The 25,808-nt window shown below is 44.4% G+C and overlaps 1 protein-coding gene across 1 annotated transcript in view; it reads right to left on the bottom strand.

The window, feature by feature from the left end:
* Positions 1-2,502: 2,502 nt before the first annotated feature.
* Positions 2,503-25,808, bottom strand: part of LOC124545254 (serine/threonine-protein phosphatase 6 regulatory ankyrin repeat subunit A-like) — a 94,851-nt gene continuing 71,545 nt past the window's right edge. Inside the window, exons 2-3 of the mRNA XM_047124130.1 lie at positions 21,872-22,448; positions 2,503-3,636 (exon numbers count right to left, since the gene is read on the bottom strand). Of these exons, the coding sequence (XP_046980086.1) occupies positions 3,150-3,636; positions 21,872-22,437 (1,053 nt within the window). The 5' untranslated portion in view covers positions 22,438-22,448 and the 3' untranslated portion in view covers positions 2,503-3,149. The remainder of the gene's footprint in view (positions 3,637-21,871; positions 22,449-25,808) is intronic.

Here is a 25,808-nt window from a genome sequence, read left to right as displayed (position 1 = left end):
AATCCGAGGAAAACATCAATCGCGTTTTAAACGTCGTCACTCGTTCACTTACAAAGTCCATTCGCACTGCTGCCAGACAGCTGCAACTACGACGTTCAGCTGTGCATAAGGTCCTCCACAAGAACTTACGGTTGTATACTTACAAAGTGCAACTGTTACAGACACTTGAGACAAATGACTAGCCGAAACGGACAGAGTTCTCACTCAACATGCTGGAGGATGAAGCGTTCCACAAGCGAGTTTGTTTCAGTGAGGAGACAACTTTTCATGTTTCTGGGATAGTAAACAGACACAATGTGAGAATGTGGGGATCTGAACGCCCCCATGTGACTAGGGAGCTTCACCGCAATAGTCCAAAAGCGAACGTGAGGTGTGGAATCATGTGCAACCGAATAATTTGTCCATTTTTCTTCAACGAGTCAACAGTTACTGCAAATGTTTACCTCGACCTTCTGACCGAACATGAAAAGCCACAGCTGATTGACTTACAACGAACTATCATTTTCCAGCAAGATGGTGCACCATCACATTGGGGACTGCATATTCGTCGGTTCCTCAATGAAACATTTCCAGGCAGATTGATTGGCAGGGATGGGCCAATTCCTTGGCCACCGCGTTCGCCGGATATCACTCCCTTGGACTTCTTTTGATGGGGGTACGTAAAAGATATCGTGTATCAAACACGGAGGCTGGACATTGCTGACTTGAAGCAAGGGATTCGTAATGCCACTGCCCACATTGATCACGCTATGCTACAGGGAACATGACAAGAAATCGAGTATTGTCTTGATGTGTTTCGTGCAACTAAAGGTGCCCATACAGAGATATATTAAACACTGTCGAAAAAACCTTTATAAACACTGATTACAATAAAAGAAATGTTGTTAAAATATTTCATCAACTGCCGTTGTAATAAAATTTTGAAGTTGTAAAGGGACTTTATTGACACCCTGTACTATTGCTGCATCGACGTACTGGAGTATGGAAGGCTCACTGCCTGTTCCTATTGTTACTTGCATAGACGCACTAGAGCTTAATACATACAAAAATCCTGAAAAAATATTCCACTATAAGGTTAAAAAGGAAGTCAGAGAATTCGTATAATTACATCAATAAGGATATCAACAATTCAATCAATTAACGTAAATTTACTTGATTTATGGAGCAAAATATAGAACTTTGGTCCTGTACTTATGTTATTTTAATTACTACGCCAGGTGCGCCATTCTGCTTGACATGTGTTTCATTTCATGTGTAGCATTGTGTAATATGTATGACTGTGTTCTATTCATAGTTGACAACCGGTTTCCTAACTAAGTCCAACTCTTTTTCTTTTGATAGTTGTAGTTTGATGACAAAGAAGATGCAACGCTATCAAGGTGATACTGGTATTATCCTTACTTTTCGCATTTACTATTTTTCATTTATGACTCCGTTACTGCATCTGGTTACTGGTTCAGTCTTTCTTACTGCAAAAAAATGGACCTTTGATACTTATGTAACTGAAAAATCACTTTTTTGTTGAGAATCTGTCACAAACAAGGTTGTATTACATTGCCATCACATAACAACTTAAAGGATAGGCCGCATGTACTGCCCCGTAGACAGCTGCTAATGATAATATTTTATCGCTCATTTTAGCGAACTGCAAACTTCTTTTCAGCTTGCCATTTTAAAAATAATATTAATACTACTGGGTTCCATACCTTCGAAGTGGAGTAGCGTTCCAGTGTCGTGTACTACGCTCAGTTTTCTGATCGGATTGCCCAGACAAATTGTCAGTTCCGTTTTACATTTCCCATGTGCCGTATTTTCTGTGGACTGCAGCCTGGGGCGGCTGTTGTGCCTGTCCGACAACGGTTCCTGTGCGGCGTGTACAGACACCCTGATTACGTGACATGGAGCTGACAGAAATGTACTGAAAGTGGACAGAAAAAAAATGTGGAAAGAAGGAAGGTCGTCTGTAACATCCTTTAACGTGGGACTCAATATCTGTGTAGCTTGACACATGGTAATAAATCCTAACAGCAGCATTAAAGTTGTGTGGAGACTGAATTAATTAGGATAAGCACAACCGCATGATACAGGTCCTGTACAGGCCTTTCTGGATACAGAAAATGTTCGAATGCTGCCCTGGCCAGCATATTCTCCAGATCTCTCACCAACTGAAAACGTCTGGTCAATGGTGGCCGAGCAACTGGCTTGTCACAATGCACCAGTCACTACTCTTGATGAACTGTGGTATTGTGTTGAAGCTGCATGGGCAGCTGTACCTGTAGACGCCATCCAAGCTCTGTTTGACTCAATGCCCAGGCGTATCAAGGCCGTTATTACGGCCAGAGGTGGTTGTTCTGGGTACTGATTTCTCAGGCTATATGCACCCAAATTGCGAGAAACTGTAATAACATGTCACTTCTAGTATAATATGTTTGTCCAATGAATACCCATTTATCATCTGCATTTGTTCTTAGTGTAGCAATTTTAATGGCCAGTAGTGTACAAATAAACTGATAATACCATTTTAGATGATAAGCACATAACACTGTGATAATATTAAACCCAATGTCACATTCTAATTGAATACATTACATACTGGACCGCCTGTATTGCGGACCCATGAGTAAATTTAGTCTGAAATCAGTACTTACGTGGTGTGAATATTGAGAATAATATCACACTGTAATTGTAGGCACAAGTTATTGCACTATCTTCATGCCAGAGAAAGAAGTAAATTCAGTCTTACATATATACTGAAGATACATCATAACTATAGAACTTATGTGGCAGTAATGTGTGTAAAGTGAAATTACAGTAGTTTCACATAGCAGCAGTCACGTTCCTATGAAGTACTTTTCACTAGTTAAATATTGCCAAAAACTTATGTTTATTAGTAATAGTACAGTTTTCGATTTTTGTTAGTATTTTTATGAAATAAAGTGTGCCTTTTGTTATTTACAATAGTTTATAGATAAGTAATTTATCACTCTTGTGTGGTGCTACTAGTGCTGTTATATGTACTAAGTTGACACAGGTACAACGAATAACTGCAGAATTAACGTTTCTTGTATTCTGTAAATCAAAAATAACCAAACATTGTGCAGCGATGTTCTTTTAATTTTACTGCAGACTTATTTGTTCTGCTGCTAGCTTCATCTTAGAATGTCTATCAGCTGCTGATGGTTCTTCTCCCTGGCGAGGTCGAGTGCCGTCTTGCCTTCATTATTTCTGGCTCTCCGGTCGGCCCCTGCCTGCAGCAGTGCAGTCGCTGCCTGCGCGTGGCCATTGAACGCCGCATCGTGCAGTGGAGTCCACCCACCCTCACTCCAAGCGTTGGGGTCGGCAGAGGACGCCGTCAGCAGCCGCACCACTGCTGCGTGGCCGTTCCAGGCAGCCCTGTGCAGAGGCGTGTTCCCACGGGACGTCCTGGCACTCATTTCTGCGCCAGCCTCTACCAAACACCTCGCAGCCTCGACGTGTCCCTCTGCTGCTGCATAATGCAGGGCGGTTCTCCTGGTGCCGTCCTCTTCTCTCGCCCCCACATCGGCCCCTGCTGCGAGCAGCGTCCGCACATCATCCACGGTCCCCTGCTTAGCTGCCTTGATTAGTCTCCTGTCCTTCTCTTTTGCAGAAAGGCTCCTGCACAAAAAAATGAGGTTATCACTCATCTGTCCAAACACACTGAAGAAAACATACAACTACAGGGTAAAAACTCTGGGAGGTTGTAGGGGACATCAAAGTAAATATTTTTACCTAATGCCATTTTTTCCTACGAGGATTATTTAAAATGGTGGGGGCCATATTACGCTCTTCAGTTGTTAGAAGCCGTATTACTATCTTCAGTTGTAGGTAACTGTTGTCCACCAGTGTAGTAGTGCATTGTCTCTGTTTACTAATGGAGCTATACACCTGGAGCGAGTACACTGATATGGTTGGTGCGTACCACAATGACGAGCTGCACGGCAGGTTAATCAACAACCATATCCTAATTGCCATATCCTGCATCATACGACCTGTGCTGCTGTGTACCAACGTCTGCGTGAGACCAGGTCATTTAGCAGATTACCTGGATGGACAAGCAGTGAAGGAAACAAAAGAAAAGTTCGGAGTAGGTATTAAAATCCATGGAGAAGAAATAAAAACTTCGAGGTTCACCGATGACATTGTAGTTCTGTCAGAGACAGCAAAGGACTTGGAAGGGCAGTTGAACGGAGTGGATAGGGTTTTGAAAGGAGGATATAAGATGAACATCAACAAAATCAAAACGAGGATAATGGAATGTAGTCGAATTAAGTTGGGTGATGCTGAGGGAATTAGATCAGGAAATGAGACAAAGTAGTAAAGGAGTTTGCTATTTGGGGAGAAAAATAACTGATGATGGTCGAAGTAGAGAGGATATAAAATGTAGACTGGCAATGGCAAGGAAAGCGTTTCTGAAGAAGAGAAATTTGTTAACATCGAATATAGATTTAAGTGTCAGGAAGACATTTCTGAAAGTATTTGTATGGAGTGTGGCCATGTATGGAAGTGAAACATGGACGATAAATAGTTTGGACAAGAAGAGAATAGAAGCTTTCGAAATGTGATGCTACAGGAGGATGCTGAAGATTAGGTGAGTAGATCACATAACTAATGAGGAGGTATTGAATAGCATTGGGGAGAAGTGAAGTTTGTGGCACAACTTGACTAGAAGAAGGGATCGGTTGGTAGGACATGTTCTGAGGCATCAAGGGATCACCAATTTAGTATTGGAGGGCAGCGTGGACGGTAAAAATCGTAGAGGGAGACCAAGAGATGAATACACTAAGCAGATTCAAAAGGATGTAGGTTGCAGTAGGTACTGGGAGATGAAGAAGCTTGCACATGATAGAGTAGCATGGAGAGCTGCATCACACCAGTCTCAGGACTGAAGACCACAACAACAACAACAACAACAACAACAACAACCTGGACAGGGTCGCCTTCGCACGGTAGGAACGCTGCAATTTGAGGAAGCTGTCTTGCAGCACATGCAGCAGGATCCTTCAATCAACACTCGTGCAATTGCACGTAACATGGGGACAAATCAGACGAATGTAAGAACAGTCCTTCGAGAGCAATTGTTACATCCATTTCATTTACAGCGTGTCCACAAGCTGGAACCAGTTGACTATCCACCCAGAGCACAGTTTTCGCAGTGGTACCTGGAACAGTGTGAAATGCATCCTAAATTTCCATCCTCTGTGTTGTTTACCGATGAAGCAACGTTCGGGCGTGATGGAGTCTTCAACATGCACAATTCGCATGTTTGGAATGAGGATAACCCACATACCACAGTTACTAGCGCTCATCAAGTGCGGTTCATCGTTAATGTGTGGGTCGGTGTTCTTGGGGACTGTTTAATTGGGTCGTAACTGATACCTAGGCCATTAAATGAGAGGCACTATTACAATTTTCTAGCCAGAGTATTGCCAGAATTGCTGGAAGACGTCCCGCTCCCTACAGGACAACGCATGTGGTTCCAACCATGACGGAGCGCCAGCACGTTTCAGTCGTCGTGTGCGTCGGTTCCTGGACCGACGGTTCCCAGCAACGTGGATTGGCTGAGGTGGTCCTGTACCACGGCCTGCTCGATCCCCAGATATGTCCCCTCTGGACTTTGTTTTGTGGGGAGAGATGCGCAACTTTTTTTACGCAACCCCTGTTGCATCAGAAGACGATCTGGTTGCCCGGATAGTAGCAGCAGCAGGAAAAATTCAGAATACTATAGGGTTTTTGCCCATGTCAGACAGAACATGATCCGACGGTGTAGCCTTTGTTTACGTGTCAATGGAGGCATTTTTGAAAATCTACTGTAGTTGAAATTGGGTTGTGTTAATGTGTTGTCTCTTGGTCCCAAAAAAATGGAAAAGTGTTTGTTGGTTTAATTAATTTGCCGCCAGAGAAATCTTCCTCTACCGGTTTAAATACTCCTCATATGAAAAATGACATTAGGGAAAAATATTTGTTTTGATGTCCCCTACAACCTCCCAGAGTTTGTTGGTTTAAATACTTTACACCCAGTGACAACCAACCAATCTATTGTAAATTTTCTTCCTTCTATGGCACAAAATGTTGGATGTTCTCTGTATATTAAGGGACATATGCACAGCTGTACCATCCTCACAAAAGTTTTCACCCAGTATCCTTTAAAGATTCCTATACTCTATCTCTGAATGAACTCAGTTAACCCAAGATACCACATAAAATATGCTTCATGCAACCAGTACCAGTTCTCTGTGTGGAGTAAACCCTTCTCAACAGCAAAACTCACGGGTTAAGTGAGTAATATAATGTTTTATTCACTCTTCCAGTCGCAGGTTCGAATCCTGCCTCGGGCATGGGTGTGTGTGGTGTCCTTAGGTTAGTTAGCTTTAAGTAGTTCTAAGTTCTAGGGGACTTATGACCTAAGATGTTGAGTCCCATAGTGCTCAGAGCCATTTGAACCATTTGATAAAACACAGTCATTGTATTAATCTGCCAAGTGATTTATTACTGTTGGTAAATACAATATCCATCAATCGATTAAGTACTCATCTTTGTCTGTGGCTATTATGCATACATAGAGTTGATAAATTCGCTGTCTGTAGTCGAAGTCCCATAGTTTATTTATTCAAAATAGATCTTAGTTTAGTAGCAAGTATGTGAAACGCTTCTTGATGTTTCCTGTCGAATGGCAACACAGAAAACGTTAATTCTCAACTACTCGTCGTCAGCCAATGGCCTGAATATCACTTTGACCCCACAATGCTTTCCTAAGGCCGGTGCTGGTGAAGGCATGCGCCTTTGAGTGCCTCTAATCTGTATACCGATTCATACATATCCACAGTCTTAAATGGAGTACTAGCAATGGTGCTACTTAGTTTTAAGCCACATGGTTTCTCGTCTAGCGCAGTCTGTTCCCTGATTGTGAGTAGCAAGATGTAAAATCTGTTTTCTTTGGGATCTTTAACTACTGATTATTTCCTTACTTAAGGATAAGGTAAAGTTTCAACTTCATACCTTATTTACTTTATGTTTCTGCATCTGGCACTCATTATTGCGTCTCGTGACTACATTAGTTTCCCTACATACGTATCGATTCAGTTACTGCACCTCCTGAAGTAGTTGTATGTTATCTTGTTGTTAAGATTTTCTGACATAAGTCCTTGAAGAGTGCCACTTCTATGAGCGTGAGCAATTTAACTCATTTCCACTGAATTGCTCGCCTATTTTCATTCTCTTTTAGGTCTTGGTGTTCTGATCTGTATACTGACGTCCATTGAAATGCAGAGGTGCTGCGACTAATGGGTTGTTGCCTCTTAGAATATAGCTGAGTCACTCTGTTTATGATGAGCTTTTATGTAGACTTATATTTTTCTGTTTATACTTATATGCACACAATTTGCTTTTAGACATAATAATCCTGAGAAATATTTAACCCATAGTAATGAAATTTTGGTAATAGGTGAAAGGCTTATTTCAGTAGTGGTACAAGTGCATTTTTTTTCATTCTGAGAGACAGAGTCTTAAAGTTATAAGAGCGCTGAAATATCTGCAGTTGAGATACCAGAAATATCAAGTATATGTCTCAACTGCAGATTTTTCAGCGCTCTTATAACTTTAGGACTCTGTATCTCAGAATGAACAAAAATGGACTTGTACCACTATTGAAATAAGCCCTTCACATGTGTCACGGTAGTATATTTAGTGTGAAGTGATTGTCATCGTAAGATCACAGGTTAATGTTAGTGCCAGGTAAGCCATTGCAAATGGGAAAAGCAGGTACATTAATAACCTGTGCAGCAGCCAGAACGTTCAATGGAAGCATGCAAACGTGCTTGCATTGTGTTGTAGAGGTGCCGGATCTTGGTTTGTGGGATGGAGTTCCTGGTTGGCCAATACAGGAACGGTTAATGCTGGCTGTGGATGACGCTGGAGCTGTTCTCCGATAATGTCCCCGTGATCAAGGGGTAGGGTCTTTGTCCTTGGGGTGAGAAGCTGCCCCTAAAGGTGGAAGAATCAGTAATGGTCAACGGCATGACGAAGAAGGCAATGGAAACCACAGCATTAAAGACACATAACGTGTATCCACAGGACATGCGGCCTTTAACTGAAAAAGTGTCATCATGATCTCTCCAGTGGCAAAAGATTCCGGAATAGTCCCTCCTCGGATCTTTGGGAGGTGACTGCCAAGGGGGGAGGTGACTATAAGACAAAGATTGAATAACCAGCGAAAGGATAACGTTCTACGAGTTGAGACGTGGGATGTCAGAAGATTGAACATGGTAGCGAAGCTCGAAAATTTGAAAAGGGAAATGAAAAGGCTCAGTCTAGATATAGTAGGGGTCAGTGAAGTGAAATGGAAAGAAGACAAGGATTTCTAGTCAGATGAATGTAGGATAATATGAACAGCAGCAGAGAATGGTGTAACGAGAGTAGGATTCGTTCTGAGTAAGAAGATAGGGCAGAGAGAGTGTTACTGTGAACAGTTCAGTGGTAGGGCTGTTCTTATCCGAATCGACAGCAAACCAACATCGACAATGACAGTTCACGTATACATGGCGACGTCGCAACCTGAAGATGAAGAGATAGAGAAAGTATGTGAGGATACTGAAAGGGAAATACAGTACATAAAGGGAGATGAAAATCTAATAGCCATAGGGGACTGGAAGGCAACTGTAGCGAAGGTACAGAACAAATGGTTACAGGAGAATATGGGCTTGGGACAAGAAGTGAAAGGGGAACAAGTGAGAGAGGGTAAAGACTAATTGAGTTCTGTGACAAATTTCAGCTAGTAATTATGAATACTCTGTTCAAGAATCACAAGCGGAGGTAAACCTGGAAAGTCCAGGTGTATCGGAAAGATTTCAGTTAAATTACATCATGGTCAGACAGAGATCATGAAATCAGATACTGGATCGTAAGGCGTTTCCAGGAGCTGATATAAACTCAGATCACAATGTAGTAGTGATGATGAGTAGGCTGAAGTTTAGGAAATACGCAAATGAGTGGGATACAGAAGTACTAATAAATGACGAGATACGCTTTAAATTCTCTAAGGCTATAGATACAGCAACAAGGAATAACTCAGTAGGCAGTACATTTTAAGAGGAATGGACATTCCTAAAAATGGCAATAACAGGAATTGGAAAGAAAAACATAGGTACAAAAAAGATAACTATGAAGAAACCATGTGTAACAGAAGAAATGCTTCAGTAGATCGATGAAACAAGGAAGTACAAAAATGTTCATGGAAATTCAGGAATACAGAAATAAAGGTCACTGAGGAATGAAATGAATAGGAAGTCCAGCAAAGTTAAGACGAAATGTCTGCATCAAAAATGTGAAGAAATCTGAAAAGAAAAGATTGTCGGGAAGACTGACTCAGAATCCAGGAAAGTCAAAACAACCTTCGGTGAAAATAAAAGCAAGGATGGTAACATTAAGAGTGCAACGGGAATTCCACTGTTAATGCAGAGGAGAGCGTGTAGGTGGAAACAGTACATTGAAGGCCTCTTTGAGGGGAGATTTGTCTGATGTGATAGAAGAAGAAACAAGTGATAGGGGATCAGAATTTAAAAGAGGTTTGGAGGACTTACGATCAAATAAGGCAGAAGGAATAGACAATCCATGAGAATTTCTAAAATCATTGGTGGAAGTGGTAACAAAACGGCCGATCAAATAAGGCAGAAGCAATAGACAATCCATGAGAATTTCTAAAATCATTGGTGGAAGTGGTAACAAAACGGCCGTGTGTAGGATGCATGAGTCTGGCGACATACCATCTGACTTCCGGAAAAGCATCATCCACACAGTTCAGAAGACTGCTAGAGCTGAAGCAAGACTAAAGAAAAATCGAGATCCGTTCATAGGATTTGTCGGCCTGGAAAAAGCATTCGACAATGCAAAATGGTACAAGATGTTCGGAATTCTGAGAAAAATAGGCGTAAGCTGTGGGGAGAGACAGGTAATATACAATACATACAACAGCCAAGAGGGAATAATAAGAGTGGACAACCAAGAACGAAGTGCACGGATTAAAAAGGGTGTAAGACAGGGATGTAGTGTTTCGCCTCTACTGTTCAATCTGCACATCGAAGAAGCAGTGATAGAAATAAAAGAAAGGTTCAGGAGTGGAATAAAAATACCAGGTGAAATGTTGTCAGTGATACGATTCGCTGATGACATTGCTACCCCAAGTGGAAGTGAAGAAGAATTACAAAATGTGCTGAATGGAATAAGCAATCTAATGAGTACAGAATATGGATTGAGAATAAATCGAAGAAAGACAAAAGTAATGAGAAGTAGCAGAAATGAGAACAGTGAGAAACTTAATGTCAGAATTGATGATTACAAAGTGGATGAAGTTAAGGAATTCTGCTACCTAGGCAGCAAAATAACTCTGACGGATGAATCAAGGACATCAAAAGCAGACTAGCACTGGCAAAAAGCGCATTCCTGGCCAAGACAAATTTGCTAGTTTCAAACAAAGGTCTTGATTTGAGGAGGCATTGTGTGGTGGTGAAACATGGACTGTAGGAAAGCTGGATAGAAGAGAATCGAAGCATTTGAGATATGGTGGTAAAGAAGAATGTTGAAAATTATGTGGGCTGATAAGGAAAGGAATGAGGAGATTCGGCGCAGAATCGGAGAGGAAAGGAATATGTGGAAAACACTGACATAGAGAAGGGACAGGATGATGATCATCTGTTAAGACATCAGGGAATTACTTCGAAGGTACTAGAGGAAGGTGTAGCGAGGAAGAACTGTAGAGAAAGACAAAGACTGGAATACATCCAGTAAATAATTGAGGACGTATGTTGCGAGTGCTACTCTGAGATGAAGAGGTTGGCACAGCAGAGGAACTCATGGCAGGCCACATCAAATCAGACGGCTGATGACAAAAAAAAGTCCGATATGTTCTGGACTGGACACCGATCTGGTGATCGAGCAGGCCAAGGCATATGTCGGCGCTCTGTAGAGCATGTTGGGTTGTGTGCGCGAGCGTTATCCTGTTGGAAAGCACCCGCTGGAATACTGTTCGTGAACGGCTGCACAACAGGTAGGATCACCAGATTGACGTACAAATTTGCAGTCAGGTTCGTGGGATAACCATGAGAGTGCTCCTGTTGTCATACGAAATCGCACCCCAGACCATAACTCCAGGTACAGGTCCAGTGTGTCTAGCACGCAGACAGGTTGGCTGCAGGCCCTCAGCTGTTTTAACCAACATACGGCCATAGCTGGTACCGAGACAGAGCTTTCGTCAGGAAGCACAAGAAATGGCTCTGAGCACTACGGGACTTAACATCTATGGTCATCAGTCCCCTAGAACTTAGAACTACTTAAACCTAACTAACCTAAGGACATCACACAACACCCAGTCATCACGAGGCAGAGAAAATCCCTGACCCCGCCGGGAATCGAACCCGGGAACCCGGGCGCGGGAAGCGAGAACGCTACCGCACGACCACGAGCTGCTGACTCAGGAAGCACAGGAAACCTCCAGCCCGCCCTCCAGAAGGCTCTCACTTGACACCACTGAAGTTGGTGGTTTTGACTTTACAGGTCAGTGGAATGCACAGGGCGTCTCACTTGGACCTGTCCTTGAAGTAGCTGATTTGTGACAGTTGGTTGTGCCACTGTAGTGGTGCTCAGATTGCTGCTGCCGCTGCGCCAGAGCCCTAAGTCGAACCCGATGGTCTTCGCTACCTGTGGTGCCATGTTGCTTGCGACCGTACATTCTGGAGACCACCGCTGCCAGCAGTCACGTACAGTGGCTACATTCCTGCCACGTCTTTCTACAGTGCGGCAGAAGGAACATCCAGCTTTTCATAGCTCTATTACATGATCTTGTTCAAATTAAGTGAGGTGTTGATACTGGCATTCTTGTCGCCTTATTGGCATTCTTCATTAACATTAACCCACTACGTCTAATCTCAAAGTTAACCAAGGCTCACGACCGTTACAGCGTTTATTTAAAGCAAACCTGATTTTCATCCTTATAGTGGCGCTTGTTCCGCGACTCTTACGCGACTGACACGAAATCTGAATAGAGATCATCTTTCAGACGTAGAAAGACTCCTACCAACTTTCGCTTATGTTGGGCAACTCCTTTTTGGTGTTGCGGTAGTTTTCCGCCACATTTTTTAAATTTTAATTTCTTATACACCACATAACGGTGATGCAAACATCAGATGTTCTTGCGTTGCAGTCCTTTGTTTAACCAATTACTCATTGACGTTGTGTAACAAATGGTCATTTCCTCTTGTATCGAACCTAATAGTAGAAATGTAAAACAGTCAGGTTTGAGTGGTCAAGACACAACTGAAATTATCCAGTTTAGTTAATTTAATTTTCCACAATTTCAATGAGAATACCGTTTTTGTAACTGCTTTTATTCACTTTTTGTGAAAACACTACAGTGCCTTTTCTTGGTTGGATGCAATTTGTTCATATTCGCTTCTGTAATCAGTTTTTGTTTCATGTATGTGGTGTTGGTGCACCTGTGCATAATCTTTGGCATTTGTTCTTTTATCATGCAGGAACGCAGAAAATTCAGCGCAACTCACTTTTCTAGACCTAACCAGATGCTATTTTTACTTTTTTTATATGTTCAATGGAAACACATTATTTGACGTATGCCAAAAGCTCATTTCATTTCATTTGATGTAATCGCTTTTATGCTGTAGTCATGATCATTTTAAATGACCAGAATTACTGGTTCTGTTACAGCGTGCATTGTTACTCGACGATCGATTGGTGAATGCGTTGTATGCCTCTATGAACGTAGCATTTGTTCTCTTCTGTTGTCAATAATTGTAGTTAGTTCAACGAGGCTCGCTTGCTATATCTTCAGCAATACACAATAAGCACCAGGGTAGTTGTTTTAGGCCTTTCACATTTTCGGTCACAATGCCTTTCTGTGACTATGTCATTCATTACTTACGATCGTTCCACGAGTTTTTATTACGTTCCCAGATTATTTTCACAGTTACTTCATAACTGTATTTTATAGCTAGTTACTTACTGTCACATGTGCGAACTCAACTGACGATGCAGTTTGGTGTAAGCACTCACCCGTTCCTTGTTATAGTTCATAGTTGTACAGTAAACATTTGTTAATATCTGTTTTTCATTGTTGAATTATTTGTGGAGCGGTTTTTATTCTTTGTCTGTTCTGTACTTTTACATAACGGTAGCAAGCTTAACACAGAGTTTCATTGTAAATACACCACTGAAACTACGCAGTTTAGTTATTTCAGTATTCTACATATTCAGTGACAAGTTCTTGTAATTGGTTTTATATCGTTGCTCACGGTCACTTTCTGTGAGCACGTTTATTGTTTTTTGCTATATTGTGTGTGTGAAAGTAGTTTCTGTTTTATCTGTCTACGCCATCTTGTGTAATATTTGGCATCTGTTCCGTTATTGGATAGACATGTATCAAATTCAACATAGCTCGCATGTAGTCTGTTACGACCGTACAAGAACTAACCAGCTCAGTACTTTTCAGTCTTTTTGTATGTTCAATGGCAAGACGTTTTTTGTTGTAACTGCTTTCTATTGTATAGAATTGATCACTTTGTACGAGCATAACTATGGGCTCAGTTGTATTATATACAATTACTTCAATATCGTGATTCTTGAGGTTTTCCGGCGTACCGAATTCGTGATTTGCAGCCGGATCATGTTGACTTCTTGCCACAATACTTCGGCTGGCAAACGACCAGAGCCGCACTACGAAAATTACGACAAAATCCTCGCACGATGGCCTTACCAGCCGATGAGGGAAACGCCACCGTGCTGTTGCCACGGATGTGGCGGGGGGGGGGGGGGGGGGGGGGGTTGTAGACCGAAGATAACTTGCTGAGTGAACCATTGTATCGAAAGACTGACACCAAAAGATTAAGGTCTCATAGTTCCGTGCCACCCAGGTTATATGGGCTTCCGAAAATTCATAAAAAAGAGGTTCTGTTACGGCCGACCGTCAGTAATATCGACGCCCGTACGTATGATGTGGCGATACATCTTGCCTGTACTGAGACCTTTTGTGGGGAAGTGCGCGCATCATGTTCGCAACTCTGCTGACGTCATCAATAGACAGAAGTCACTTCAACTCAGTGAAACTGACTTACTAGTGAGCTTCGATGACATCTGACTTTTCAGTAAGGTTGCTCTTATAGACTCTCCAGGAAGAAGTTCACGGACGACATAACAGCACTTTTGCATCATGTCCTTTCGTCGACTTACTTTTTATTTAACAACGAATATTTTGAGCAGAAAGACGGTATTGCCATGGACAGTCCTCTCTCCGCTCTGGTAGCAAACTTTTTTATGGAAGACATTCAGGAAAGGGCACTTGTTCGACAGAACTTAAACCGGGAGTCCCCAGGCGATATGTAGCTGGCACTTTTGTAGAATGGCCCCATCCAGTTTACGATGGAATAGAGAAGGATCGTTACTTACCGTTTTTTGACGTCTTGGTTACTAGGAGAGTGGATGGGTCATTAGGACATTCTGTCTACCATAAGCCCACACATACGGACCTTTACCTGCAAGCGTCGAGTTGCCATCACCCTTCACGAACTACCGGCGTCCTTAGAACGTTGGTGCACCGGGCCCATGTTGTTTCTGATGGAGACAGCCTTAGAAAGGAGCTAGAACACCTATAGTCGGTGTTCAGAGACAATGGTTATTCTCTACATCACATCAGTACAACGCTAAGAAGAAAGAAACGTGACCACCCACAACATGAAGAAGGCAAGCAGCTGTTCAAGTCCAGGGCGTTCCTTCCATACGTCGGCAACCTTTCGTCTAAAGTAGGCAGGATCCAAAGGAAATATCGTGCAAAATTAATTTTCCGGCCACTGGCGAAGATAGGTGTCCTTCTCGGTTCGGTCAAGGATGATCTGGGTCTGCGGAAGGCCGGGATTTACAAAATTTCTTGCCAGTATGGCAAAGCGTACATAGGTCAGACGATTTGTACAATACATGAACATGAGCCTGTCGCAGCCCAGTAAGTCGGCCATAGCTGAGCATTGTATTTTTTTCCTTTATTGAATTTTGAATTTCGATTCGATTTATTGAATTTCTATTAATACGCCGCTCTACAACCGATAAAAGAGTAAAAAAAACATAATAGGAAGATAACAAACAATATAATACAGGGGATAAAACAATAACTTCCAGTAAGTACACAGGCACAAGTTAGAAAAACAGGGCGACAGTACCGTTCAATGGTCCCAACAACTTCTTCAGAATCACCTTGACCTTTTTGCCACATGGTGTAACCAGTGGCAGCTCAAAATCAATCCTTCCATGACCCAGGCAACCAACATAGGTCGTACCACTCGCTCCTTCCGGCTCCTTGATTTTTCTCCCGTCATGTCCACCTCTCCTCCACCCTCACCTACCTTGGACTCACCATTGACTGTCACCTCGACTGGATCCCTCATCTCCGCTCTCCAATCCAAAGCAAACAACCGCCTCCACCTCCTTAGACTCCTCTCTGGCCAGACATGGGGGTTGAACCCCTCTACCATCCTCCACACCTACAAATCCTTAATCCGTCCCACCCTATGTTATGCCACTTCCACCTGGATATCCACCCCCCCCCCCCCCAAGTCTATAAGTCCCTCTAGATCCTCGAGCACCACTCTACCTCACCTTCCATATACACCTCCCAGCCCATATCTGAGTCCTCTACACCTCCTGCCGACTTGATCCCCCCTCCCCATCCCCTGGTTGCTCCACTCTTCTCCAACCCCAGCCCAATGCCACGCCTTCACCATTGTGTCCCCCCTCCCTCCACCTCTACACCCTTCATCTCCTTTCCTGGATGATGCTCTCTCTCTCTCTCTCTCTCTCTCTCTCTCTCTCTCCCTTCTCTCTCTCTATTTATCCCTCTTATCAACTCTGATACTCACCTTCCCCTCTGTCCTTTCCCCAGGCTCCCTGTCCCTCCCTCCATCCTGTTTCTTCCCTGCCTACCTTCTCTTTGACTCCATTCTCTCTCCCAAGTCCTTTTTTTTTCCTCCACTGCGTTCCCCACTCCTTCTTTCATCTGCCCTGCCCCCCCCCTTTTCTGTGTCCTCTCCCTCCATTGGCATCTGTCCAGGTCCCCCACCCACCCCTATGCCGTCGTACTCTATAGTGCAGTTTTCCATGAGCGTCCCCTTGAGGATGCAACGAGTGTTGCGAACAGCCATCAGACTGTCGCTAAGTGTGTTTTTAACTGTTGTGAACAGCAACCAGACTGTCCCGTGTTGTTTAATTGTGCCTATCTATTTATGTTTTAATCAGCATCGCCGGCCGGAGTGGCCAAGCGGTTCTAGGAGCTTCAATCTGGAACCGCGCGACCACTACAGTCGCAGGTTCGAATCCTGCGTCGGGCATGGCTGTGTGTGAAGTCCTTAGGTTAGTTAGGTTTAAGTGGTTCTAAGTTCTAGGGGCTGATGACCACAGCAGTTAAGTCCTATAGCGCTCAGAGCCATTTGAACCATTAATCAACATCACTGACCCTTTGTTTTTATATTTTCTTCGCACCTCTTCTGCCATGTTTCAGTTTTAACAGTCGCCATTTTATTGTCTGCTTTTATTTTTATGATATCTCCTAATTCTGCTTTCTAACTTTTCTGTAGGCTGCAGAGGGGCGTATTGTGCTGCTGCCAGCCCCCCCTCCCCGCCACCCCTCTGGAAGAGAACCGAAATCCAATAAAGAAGAAAAGCAGCCTCCCAGGTCATTCAGGTTGGAGCCCTGACAGTGTTTACTTGTGAGTACATGCATGTTGTTCATTACAGTCACGAGTGTTGCTCAGCATTGTCTAGTTGTAGTGTGAGTCGTCATCGATTTGTCGTTCACCGAGTAAGGCAGCTTCATTATATTGAATTCATTATTTTCTATTCATCCCGTTGTACCGGGTATAGACAGGCGACAGGCATTCATGCCGATAGCCTGCCAACAGCAACCTGACTACATCAGTCGGACCGGGGCTAAACATGAATAGGGCCAAGGACAGGAATCCATGGCTAGGCAACTCTTCCATTTCCCCTTCGCATGGCAATGTGACACCAGCCACTCAACAGCCATCGTGGCAAGCTGCCGGCTGTGCTGATACTGACACCCCCCAACGGGCTAAGGACCAAGCGCATCTGCTTCCCACCACAAGTCACTGATAACCACTGAGAGTGATACTGATTCACATGAACCCTGTACACAGTATCACGTCAGAGACCGATCGTCCTCTTCGTCGTCTATTCCCGTGGCTGCCTGGTGATAGACCTCTCACCTACGGATAGTCAAGCCATGTCGGCCCCCAGCATTTTTACAATCAACCGACATGCAGACGCCTTGCCGGGTGATGCTTCATCTCCACCATCTCGTCACCCCTACGGTGCTATCTGGGGATTCTGACCCTGGTGGTCCCCTCCACAGTTGACAATCTAAATGGTCTTCCACTCACGCCCATCACTGCGGCCATGATTCAGATTCCAATGCCTCTGCACCTGCAGCAGCGACACCTGTTGCTGCCATGGAGCAGGACATGGGTCCCCATCCAGACCCCACTTCTCAGAATCCGCCTCCACCACCAAGAAAGAAGGAGAAGATAGATCATATCATTGTTTACAATTCCACAAACTACATGAAACTGAACACTGAACTGTGACTTATTGCAGCCCAACTGCGTGCGGTATACCAGAAAGACCACGTCAAGTACCTGCTTGACACCGTGGATGATTATCTCCAAGTCCTCAAATTTGTGAAGTCCAGGGCTTTGGACTACTACACTCAGGCTTCTGGTGACAAAGGAACAAAAATCGTCATCAAAGACCTTCCTTGCGGAGTTACAGAGGTAGATGTCAGGGTGGATTATTTCGTCTCAATTTCCTGGACCCTTTAGTCCACCAATACAACAAGAGGGACCCTGAGACCCGGAAATTTATCCCTACGCCCACCTATGTTTATTCGGAGGAAGGGCTTCGAAAGCATTTTCCAAATCAGGTATCTCCTGTCCACCAAGGTGCGTATTGAATTATATGAAGGCTGCAAAGGCCCATCTGCCGTAGCTGTCAACATTTAGTCCACACCAGCAACTACTGTTCACTGCCTTTTCCTTAGTGTGCTGGCTTGTCTCCATCAGAGGACTGCAGCCTCCCGGTCTCAGAAAAACCCGCGTGTCCCCACTGTTTGGGCACTTCTCAGGATCTCCACCACCTGGCTCCCTGGAAGGTTTGTCCTATATACCAGAAGGCTGTGAAGTCTTTCCGCTCTCCACAAAGGAAACAAAGGACGAATCGACCACCCCCACCATCATGCACCACACCTATTTCCCCATCTCCAGAGTGAATTCTGCCACTGGCTCGCCAACTGGAAAACACAATGGGAGGACAAGATGTCTGCATTCCTCCTCCAACATAAATCCAAATGGGCTTTTGTCCGAGTCCTGCAGAGCTCCACAGTAAAGAACAACCATCCCATCCGCAGTGTTGATGGCTTAACTTATGATGCCCTCCATGTGGTAGAAACTCTGGCTGATGAATTTGAGGCCCAAACCCAGTCGCTCGTCCAACCTCATGCCTGATAACCTACAAGATGAACACGATATGCTAGCGGCCATTGCCGCCTTAAGACAAAGACCACCTCAATCTGTCCCTCAACTTACGTCCACAGGGCAAATCCAGCGGATCCTCTGGTGGAAGCAGGGACAGTTGGCTCCAGGTTTAGATGGTATTTTAAAGGAACACTTCCACCGGCTCCCTCACAAGCCACTGGTCTTGTTTACCAGTATGAAGAACCGCTGTCTCACAACTGGCGTCTTTCCCCCACAGTGGAAGTGGGCCAAAATCTTTGCCATCCCCAAGCCCACAAATGATCCCGCAGTCCCTTACTAACAATAGGCCCATTAGCCTTCAGAATTCCATGGCCAAGGTTCTCAAATCTTTGGTCCTCCATCACATTTCCAAGTCTCTGGTGGCAGATGGGACAATCCATTCACAACAAATGGTTCAAATGGCTCTGAGCACTATGGGACTTAACATCTATGGTCATCAGTCCCCTAGAACTTAGAACTACTTAAACCTAACTAACCTAAGGACATCACAAACATCCATGCCTGAGGCAAGATTCGAACCTGCGACCATAGCGGTCACGCAGTTCCAGACTGAAGCGCCTACAACCGCACGGCCACACTGGCCGGCTCCCATCCACAACAATTTGGATTCGCTTCCCACCTGTCGGCCGAACTCTAAGTCCTTTGGATCACAGAAGATGTCAGCAAGGGCTTTAACTCCACCATGTCGACGTCAGATTTTTTTCTGTGCCTGAAAAACGCATATAAGATCTGACAGGACAATCTTGTGTACAAAATGCTGACATAGACGACCATCCCCGATATCTATGTGAAGATAGTGGATAATTTCCTCCATGATAAGACTTTCTTGTTTACTCAGTAAGGTCGACGCCCCATCTTACATCACATGTCGATGGGTACCCTTCAGGGCTCTGAGTTGTCTCCCACCCTTTTTAGCATTTGTTCTAAAGATATGCCAGTCCTCCCATACTGCCACCTGGCACAATACGCCAATGATACAGCTCTCTATACCACCGGCGCAACACAGACCAGCTTATTGCTCGCCTCCAGAGGGAGGTGGACCTGGTGTCGTTCCAACAAGATTGCACTCAATGCCGCCAGAACTACAGCCATCTACACCACTAAACAGCACCCCATCCTCTGCCACAACATCACTGTTGCATGCGTCCAGGTCGTATGGTTCCGTGATACTAAATACCTAGGTGTCTGGATGGATAAGAAACTGTTCTCCCATCGCCATGCTGAATATGTAACGCAAAAGGAACTCAAGCTGATAAAAGCGTTTTACCAATGTTCACCAGCAGGAAACTGAACCTCGACACAAAGCTCTGCCTGTACCAGATGGTCGTCCACCCTTCCCTCACCTATGGCTCCACTGCATCGGCTACGATTAGTGCCTCCTGGATGCAGACCCTCCAGCACCTGCAGAATAAGGTGCTTTGGTGGAGTCTGCATGCTCTTACCCTCACAAGGGTGGTTACCCTCCATGAGGAAATGGGCACGGCCACTCTCAAGATGTCCATGCGAGAGAAGGCAAGGCGTCTCTATACCAAAGTAGAAGCCATATGTGACACAGTTGCTGGCTTACAAAACTTTGGCACAACGCCTCCCCGGCACTGGCACAGACACCTTGTTCCTCTCACCATCCTTGAGGACTCCGATTCCAACCATGGTTAACATTAGTCTTCTTACAGCCACTCATGCAGCGTTAGTATTGACTTGACCACTCGATGGGTGTCGATCATCATAAACCGCCGATGTTGATACCTAATGTGGTTCGTCGTTATGTTACCTCTCAACTGCACCTGAACTACCACCGTCAAAGGGTGATATGGGACTTCAAGTCCCACCGCCACACCTTCAACATGCACTCCAGTGATGTCTTTAGAATGGCATCACAGTCGAGTGGAACAGTTTACCATCCATCAACATAGTAAGACCGTGGGCAACCAGTGAAACTGTATTCCAAACTCGCAGAAGAAAAAGCAGCCTCCAGTATCAGACACTCACCTGAAAATGGCTGTACGGTTGCCAGCCGAACTATTGTGTCAAGAAGTCATCATGATCTGGCTGCAATTCCGAAACTTCACAGAATATTTCAATATCAGTTGTGTAATAAGTCGTATGACGTTTGAAAATAATAATGATGCTGATCTGTGCAAACACTGGTGCATGTTCTCCTCCATAGTGAATAACTGTAGTTAATTTAACAGCATATGATAACCTTCAATTTGGTCTTTTTTATTCCCATTATTAATGGCTTAAGATCATTCCGTGAAACCAAAATTACCGTTCGTGACATATTTTACAGAAATATTTGGGAACTCTATTTTATAATTATTCACTTATTGTCATAGCTGTCAATTGACGAAGCATCGTTACCTGTCCTCTTGTTATTGTGAATAACTGCATTGTTAACTTTTGTTCAGATCTATTTTTCAGTTGCTTCGATTAACTGTGCTCTCTTCAGTGTCAGTCTCCTATGTAAGGTTATGTCATTGTAACGACTATGATCGGACAATCGACTACCGCACTCGAAAAAGGCTAATCATTACTTTTACATGTATACCTCTGTTGTGGATCGGGCCTGTCTACACAGCTTGTGGTGTCTGTTCGCCATACTTGAGCCAGGCGGTCGGCAAAACATTTTGTGACGAGTTTTTGGATTTGATCTTTGACATTTGTGCCGACCACTTTTGTCGTGACTGCAGCACAACTCGGTGAGGATTTAGTTATCTATTCCTTAAGATTCTGTAGCTTTAGCGCAATTTTCTGGTCTGTTCAACTGCTGAAGACCTGAAGATGTTCACTGAACGAAATTAGCGGTAAAACGATAAATACAGCTGAGGTGGTTGTGATTAAGCATCATCATTAGTGTCAGCTTTGGTGCTCAACATCCTCAAGATTATTTTGTTCAGCGGCATTGGTTCAATGGCTCTGAGCACTATGGTACTTAACATCTGAAGTCATCAGTCCCCTAGAACTACTTAAACCTAACTAACCTAAGGACATCACACACATGCATGCCCGAGGCAGGATTCGAACCTGCGACCGTAGTGGTCGCGCGGTTCCAGACTTTAGCGCCTAGAACCGCTCGGCCACTATTCAGCGGCATTATGCCAGACCCTAAGTAATAGCGACTTGTACACATACCATTTGACAGCACGGATACATGTAAGGGAACTCAATGGCAAACATCAGACAGTAGTTGCGGATATATACACGCACACACACATACACACAAATGGCGAACATCGGTGAATGGCTGCTAACGCGCTTACCTGGTTTCTGCTGGTAGCTCTGAGAGCAGCCGACTGACTTGGACCACGTCTTCTGGCTGGGAGCGGACTGCGTCAGCCCAGCCCTGCGTCGCCATCACTGGAACCAGGTGGGCCTTCATGAAGTTAACGGCGGCCTTTGTGAGGCTGGCCCCGGAGTGCCTGACTGCGAGAACGGCTGTGGTCGCCGCATTCTCGACTGACAGCTGCGCGGCCACCTGGCGCTCGCAGTGAGCCTTCAGCACCAGCAAGCCGTACTTTTCTGCGGCTGCCAGCAGCTGGGCGGCCATGCCGGGCAGCTGGGGGGCCTGCAGGGTGTAGAGGTAGGCGACCAGCTGGCGCAGCACAGGGCCCTCCACGTCTGGTATCGTGACCAGGCCGCTACTGGCCTCCAGCGTCTCGTGCCGGAACATCGCGGCGAACACGGGACTCCTATCGGCCAGCACGGCCCTGTGCACCACGAGACGGGCGTCGCCCGCCGCCAGAATCACCACGGCTCCGTCCCCCGCGTCTAGGAGGGCGCCCAGGTTCACAGTTGTGGTCTCCTTAAATTCCTGAGTGGACTCCATTCCTGATGATTCTGAAACACCGCGTCATTGAGCAGTCCTTTGTCTTTAGACAGTATCCCCTACAATTGTACGATTTACTGGCAGATCTGTATCGAGGACAGCTCTAAATGTTATCAGTTGTACGTCAATAGCAGCAATGTAGTTTCCTTGCTGTGTCAGAAGGATGCCATAGGTGAACAGCTGCAAATAATTAATAATACCATGTAAAGCAGTCCCTATTTGTTTCAGCACATATCATTCTCAGGACAAACTCAAAAAGCGAAGGAGACTTCGTTTCCTTAATATCTTTCTACAGTTATTTCCTTGAGATGTCAGTGAAATGGGCATCTGGCATACTATTAACAAGGCCAGAATGCTCTATGATAGTACCTTATTCTGTGAGCCATGTTCCTGACTTCTCCAGTTGCTTAAGCAAACAAGGATGTTTTGAGAATGGAATCTGCAATACTCTGCTCTTACAAAGGTGGTTTGAAAAGTTCTCGGAACGGAATAGAAAAAAAGTACTTACATCACTGAAACGTTTATTTTTATTTTTTATTTTTTGATGTAGTCTCCTTGTAGATTAATGCACTTGGTCCAACGGTGTTCCAGTTCCTTGATCCCAACTCGAAAATGACTTTCCTCCAGACCTACAAAGTAGTTGTTAACTCCGGCTACCAGTTCTTCATTTGAAGTGAGTCTTCGTCCACCAAGAAAAATTGTAAGTTTTGGGAACAGGTGGAAGTCTGACTGTGCCATGCCAGGTGAATAAGGTGGGTGTGGCAACAATTCATACCTCAGTTTGTGTAATTTTGCTATGCTGGTGGCACATGTCTGCTGGCGCGCGTCAAGAGTCGCGGCACCCATCTTACAGATCGTTTTTTCATTTCTAATTCTTCAGTTAAGCATGCGTTAGAAATTTCATGCACTTTCAATAGGTGTCCTCCATGACCATTTTGTGCACTTTTGCATGGAGTAGTGACACATCTTGGCCGACCACTTTCCGAACCATCATCTAGGCTTTCCGGACCAAATTTAAATTCATTTGTTCACTTGGCAACAGTTAAATATGAAGAAGCAGAGTCCCACAGTGTATTCTGGAAATCGGCATCAACGTCCTTTGCTTTCATACCTTTCTTTACGAAGTACTTAATCACTGCTCGAATTTCGATTTTTTCCATCTTCGAAAATCACTACGCGGGAACAACAACAGAGCCACGTCACCGCCACAGCTCTCTTCCAAGAGCACTGGCATGGCACGCGTTCACAGGCAACAGTCCAATGAGTATCATGTGAACAACTCGTTGCGCTACCACTGACCTCTATTGGTGATTCCGAGAAGTTTTCAAACCACCCTCGTAAAAGTTAGTCTTTCATGTTGTCATGAAGGTGTTAGTTAACACAGAGAATCAACCATAACCTACCAAAGACTGTGGTGCCTTTCCACCAAGCAAAACCTCCATGGAACAGGGGTAACCAGACTGCAACTCATTCTCAACATTCGTCACATAGTCCAACAGGACAATACGCAACCATACATAGGGCGATACATAAGGGCCAATCATAGAGAATATGCCCTTTTTTCGACTTATATATGTGATATGGTCTTCTAGCTGATGTCACGCTACAACAGGTTTGGAAGTGGTACTGATAGGCGAGTACATAATTCATATTAATATAAGTTCTCAATTAGAAGCTCTGGTTCTCTTTCTCATAGTCACTATCTAGAGTATCTACATTAGACGGTCAGGGTTAAATCACCTTCAGTTTATTACAGTTATCTTCTATCAACCAACCTCAGTCATTGAGGGATTCATTTTAGAAGAGGAATCTGATCTACCTCTGCAACACCAAAGAAACCAAGCCCAGAAGTAAACAATTTTCCTCCAGACTTCTTAAAGTGGGAGGAATGGAAATCAAAGTCAAGTTATACACTGTGCTGTGTAACGCATCTGTATGGGGAAGTTACCAACAGATTTTGAGGTGAATCTCTTAAACAACTGATAGGCTCCATCGTTTCAAAGAGTTGACCCCATGTTCTCAAAAAATCAGTTTGGTTCTGGAAGAAGTCAAATAATCTGAGAAGGAATATTGGCCTTAAAAGTAATTATAGAGAAATGTAAGCAAAGGAATTTAACAACAAACATGAATGGTGACAAAGTTTGACAAACCAGTGTTCGAGTACATGTATGTAATGAGCTTCTGTATAACTTTGACTAATTTAGGAAGCAATATCACAGGAAGTGAAAGAATCAAAGAAGAAATACGAAGAATAACTCCCCAATAAAAAGAAGATATTAACATCTCAAGTGGTTGATTTGGGGGAGGGGATGAAATAGCGATCGGTCCCATCTGATTAGGGAAGGATGGGGAAGGAAGTTGGTCGTGCCCTTTCAAAGGAACCATCCCGGCATTTGCCTGAAGCGATTTAGGGAAAACACAGAAAATCAGGATGGCCAGATGCTGGTTTGGACCGTCGTCCTCCCGAATGTGAGTCCAGTGTGCTAACATCTGCGTCACCACGCTCCGTAAAGCTTAATGTAACGACCAATAAATCGGGAAAAGCCTTCCAAAAGCATATGTTTGGAGTGTGACGGTGTATGGCTGTAAGAACTTGACTCTGGAGACAGAGGAAAGAAAAATACTGAATTTCATTGGGGTGTTGTGTTACAGGTGCATACTGCAATTCAGAAACGACTCTTTGGATGAAAAATGGCAATCTTTTAAAGAGTGAGGACAAGAGGAGTTTATATAATTCCGTTGTAAACTATTTTGAGGGGTATCTATTGAGATGTGAGGAGTTCCTAAACGCAGGAACAGACAATAAATCTCACTTGTAGCATTCCGAGCGTATACGGGCGGTGTATTGAGTCAGCGCTGGCAGCAGGTGAGTGCGGGATGTAAGGTCGACGCAGTTTCGCGAGACAGGTTCGCTTGTTGAAACAGCGACTCAGTAGTACTGCACAGATTAGTGCAACAAGGGTAAGCCAGATATCCACACTGACAGCGGCCATGGCATTTTAGACTACAATAAGTTGGTGTCGTATAAGCACATCACACGCGCTGCTGCTGGCTATAAGCATGGGACATTTTTGTAACAAATTTGTTCCCAATGTTGCAGCCCCACCGGGTTTACTGGGCTGTGTCAAACGAGATCACGATACGGGCCTGCTAATGGAAGTCACCGGTTCGAGGCCATGGCAGGGCAACAGTTGTAAGCACTAGGTCCCCCCCCCCCCCCTCTCCCAATAGTGCCAATGCACATGTGGCCATGCCAGACCAACATCAGCAGCACGGCTCATAGCCACTGCTCCCTGTATTGTGGGTGCCACATCTCAGAATTTGCATCAGCATCTTCAACCGACATGGAGTCGGAATCACGAGCTACTGTT

The sequence above is a fragment of the Schistocerca americana genome, chromosome 8 (genome assembly GCF_021461395.2).
Source record: "Schistocerca americana isolate TAMUIC-IGC-003095 chromosome 8, iqSchAmer2.1, whole genome shotgun sequence".
Taxonomy (NCBI): Eukaryota; Metazoa; Arthropoda; class Insecta; order Orthoptera; family Acrididae; genus Schistocerca; species Schistocerca americana.
Note: the sequence above shows the minus strand (reverse complement) of the source record. Positions and strands in the feature narration are given on the sequence as shown.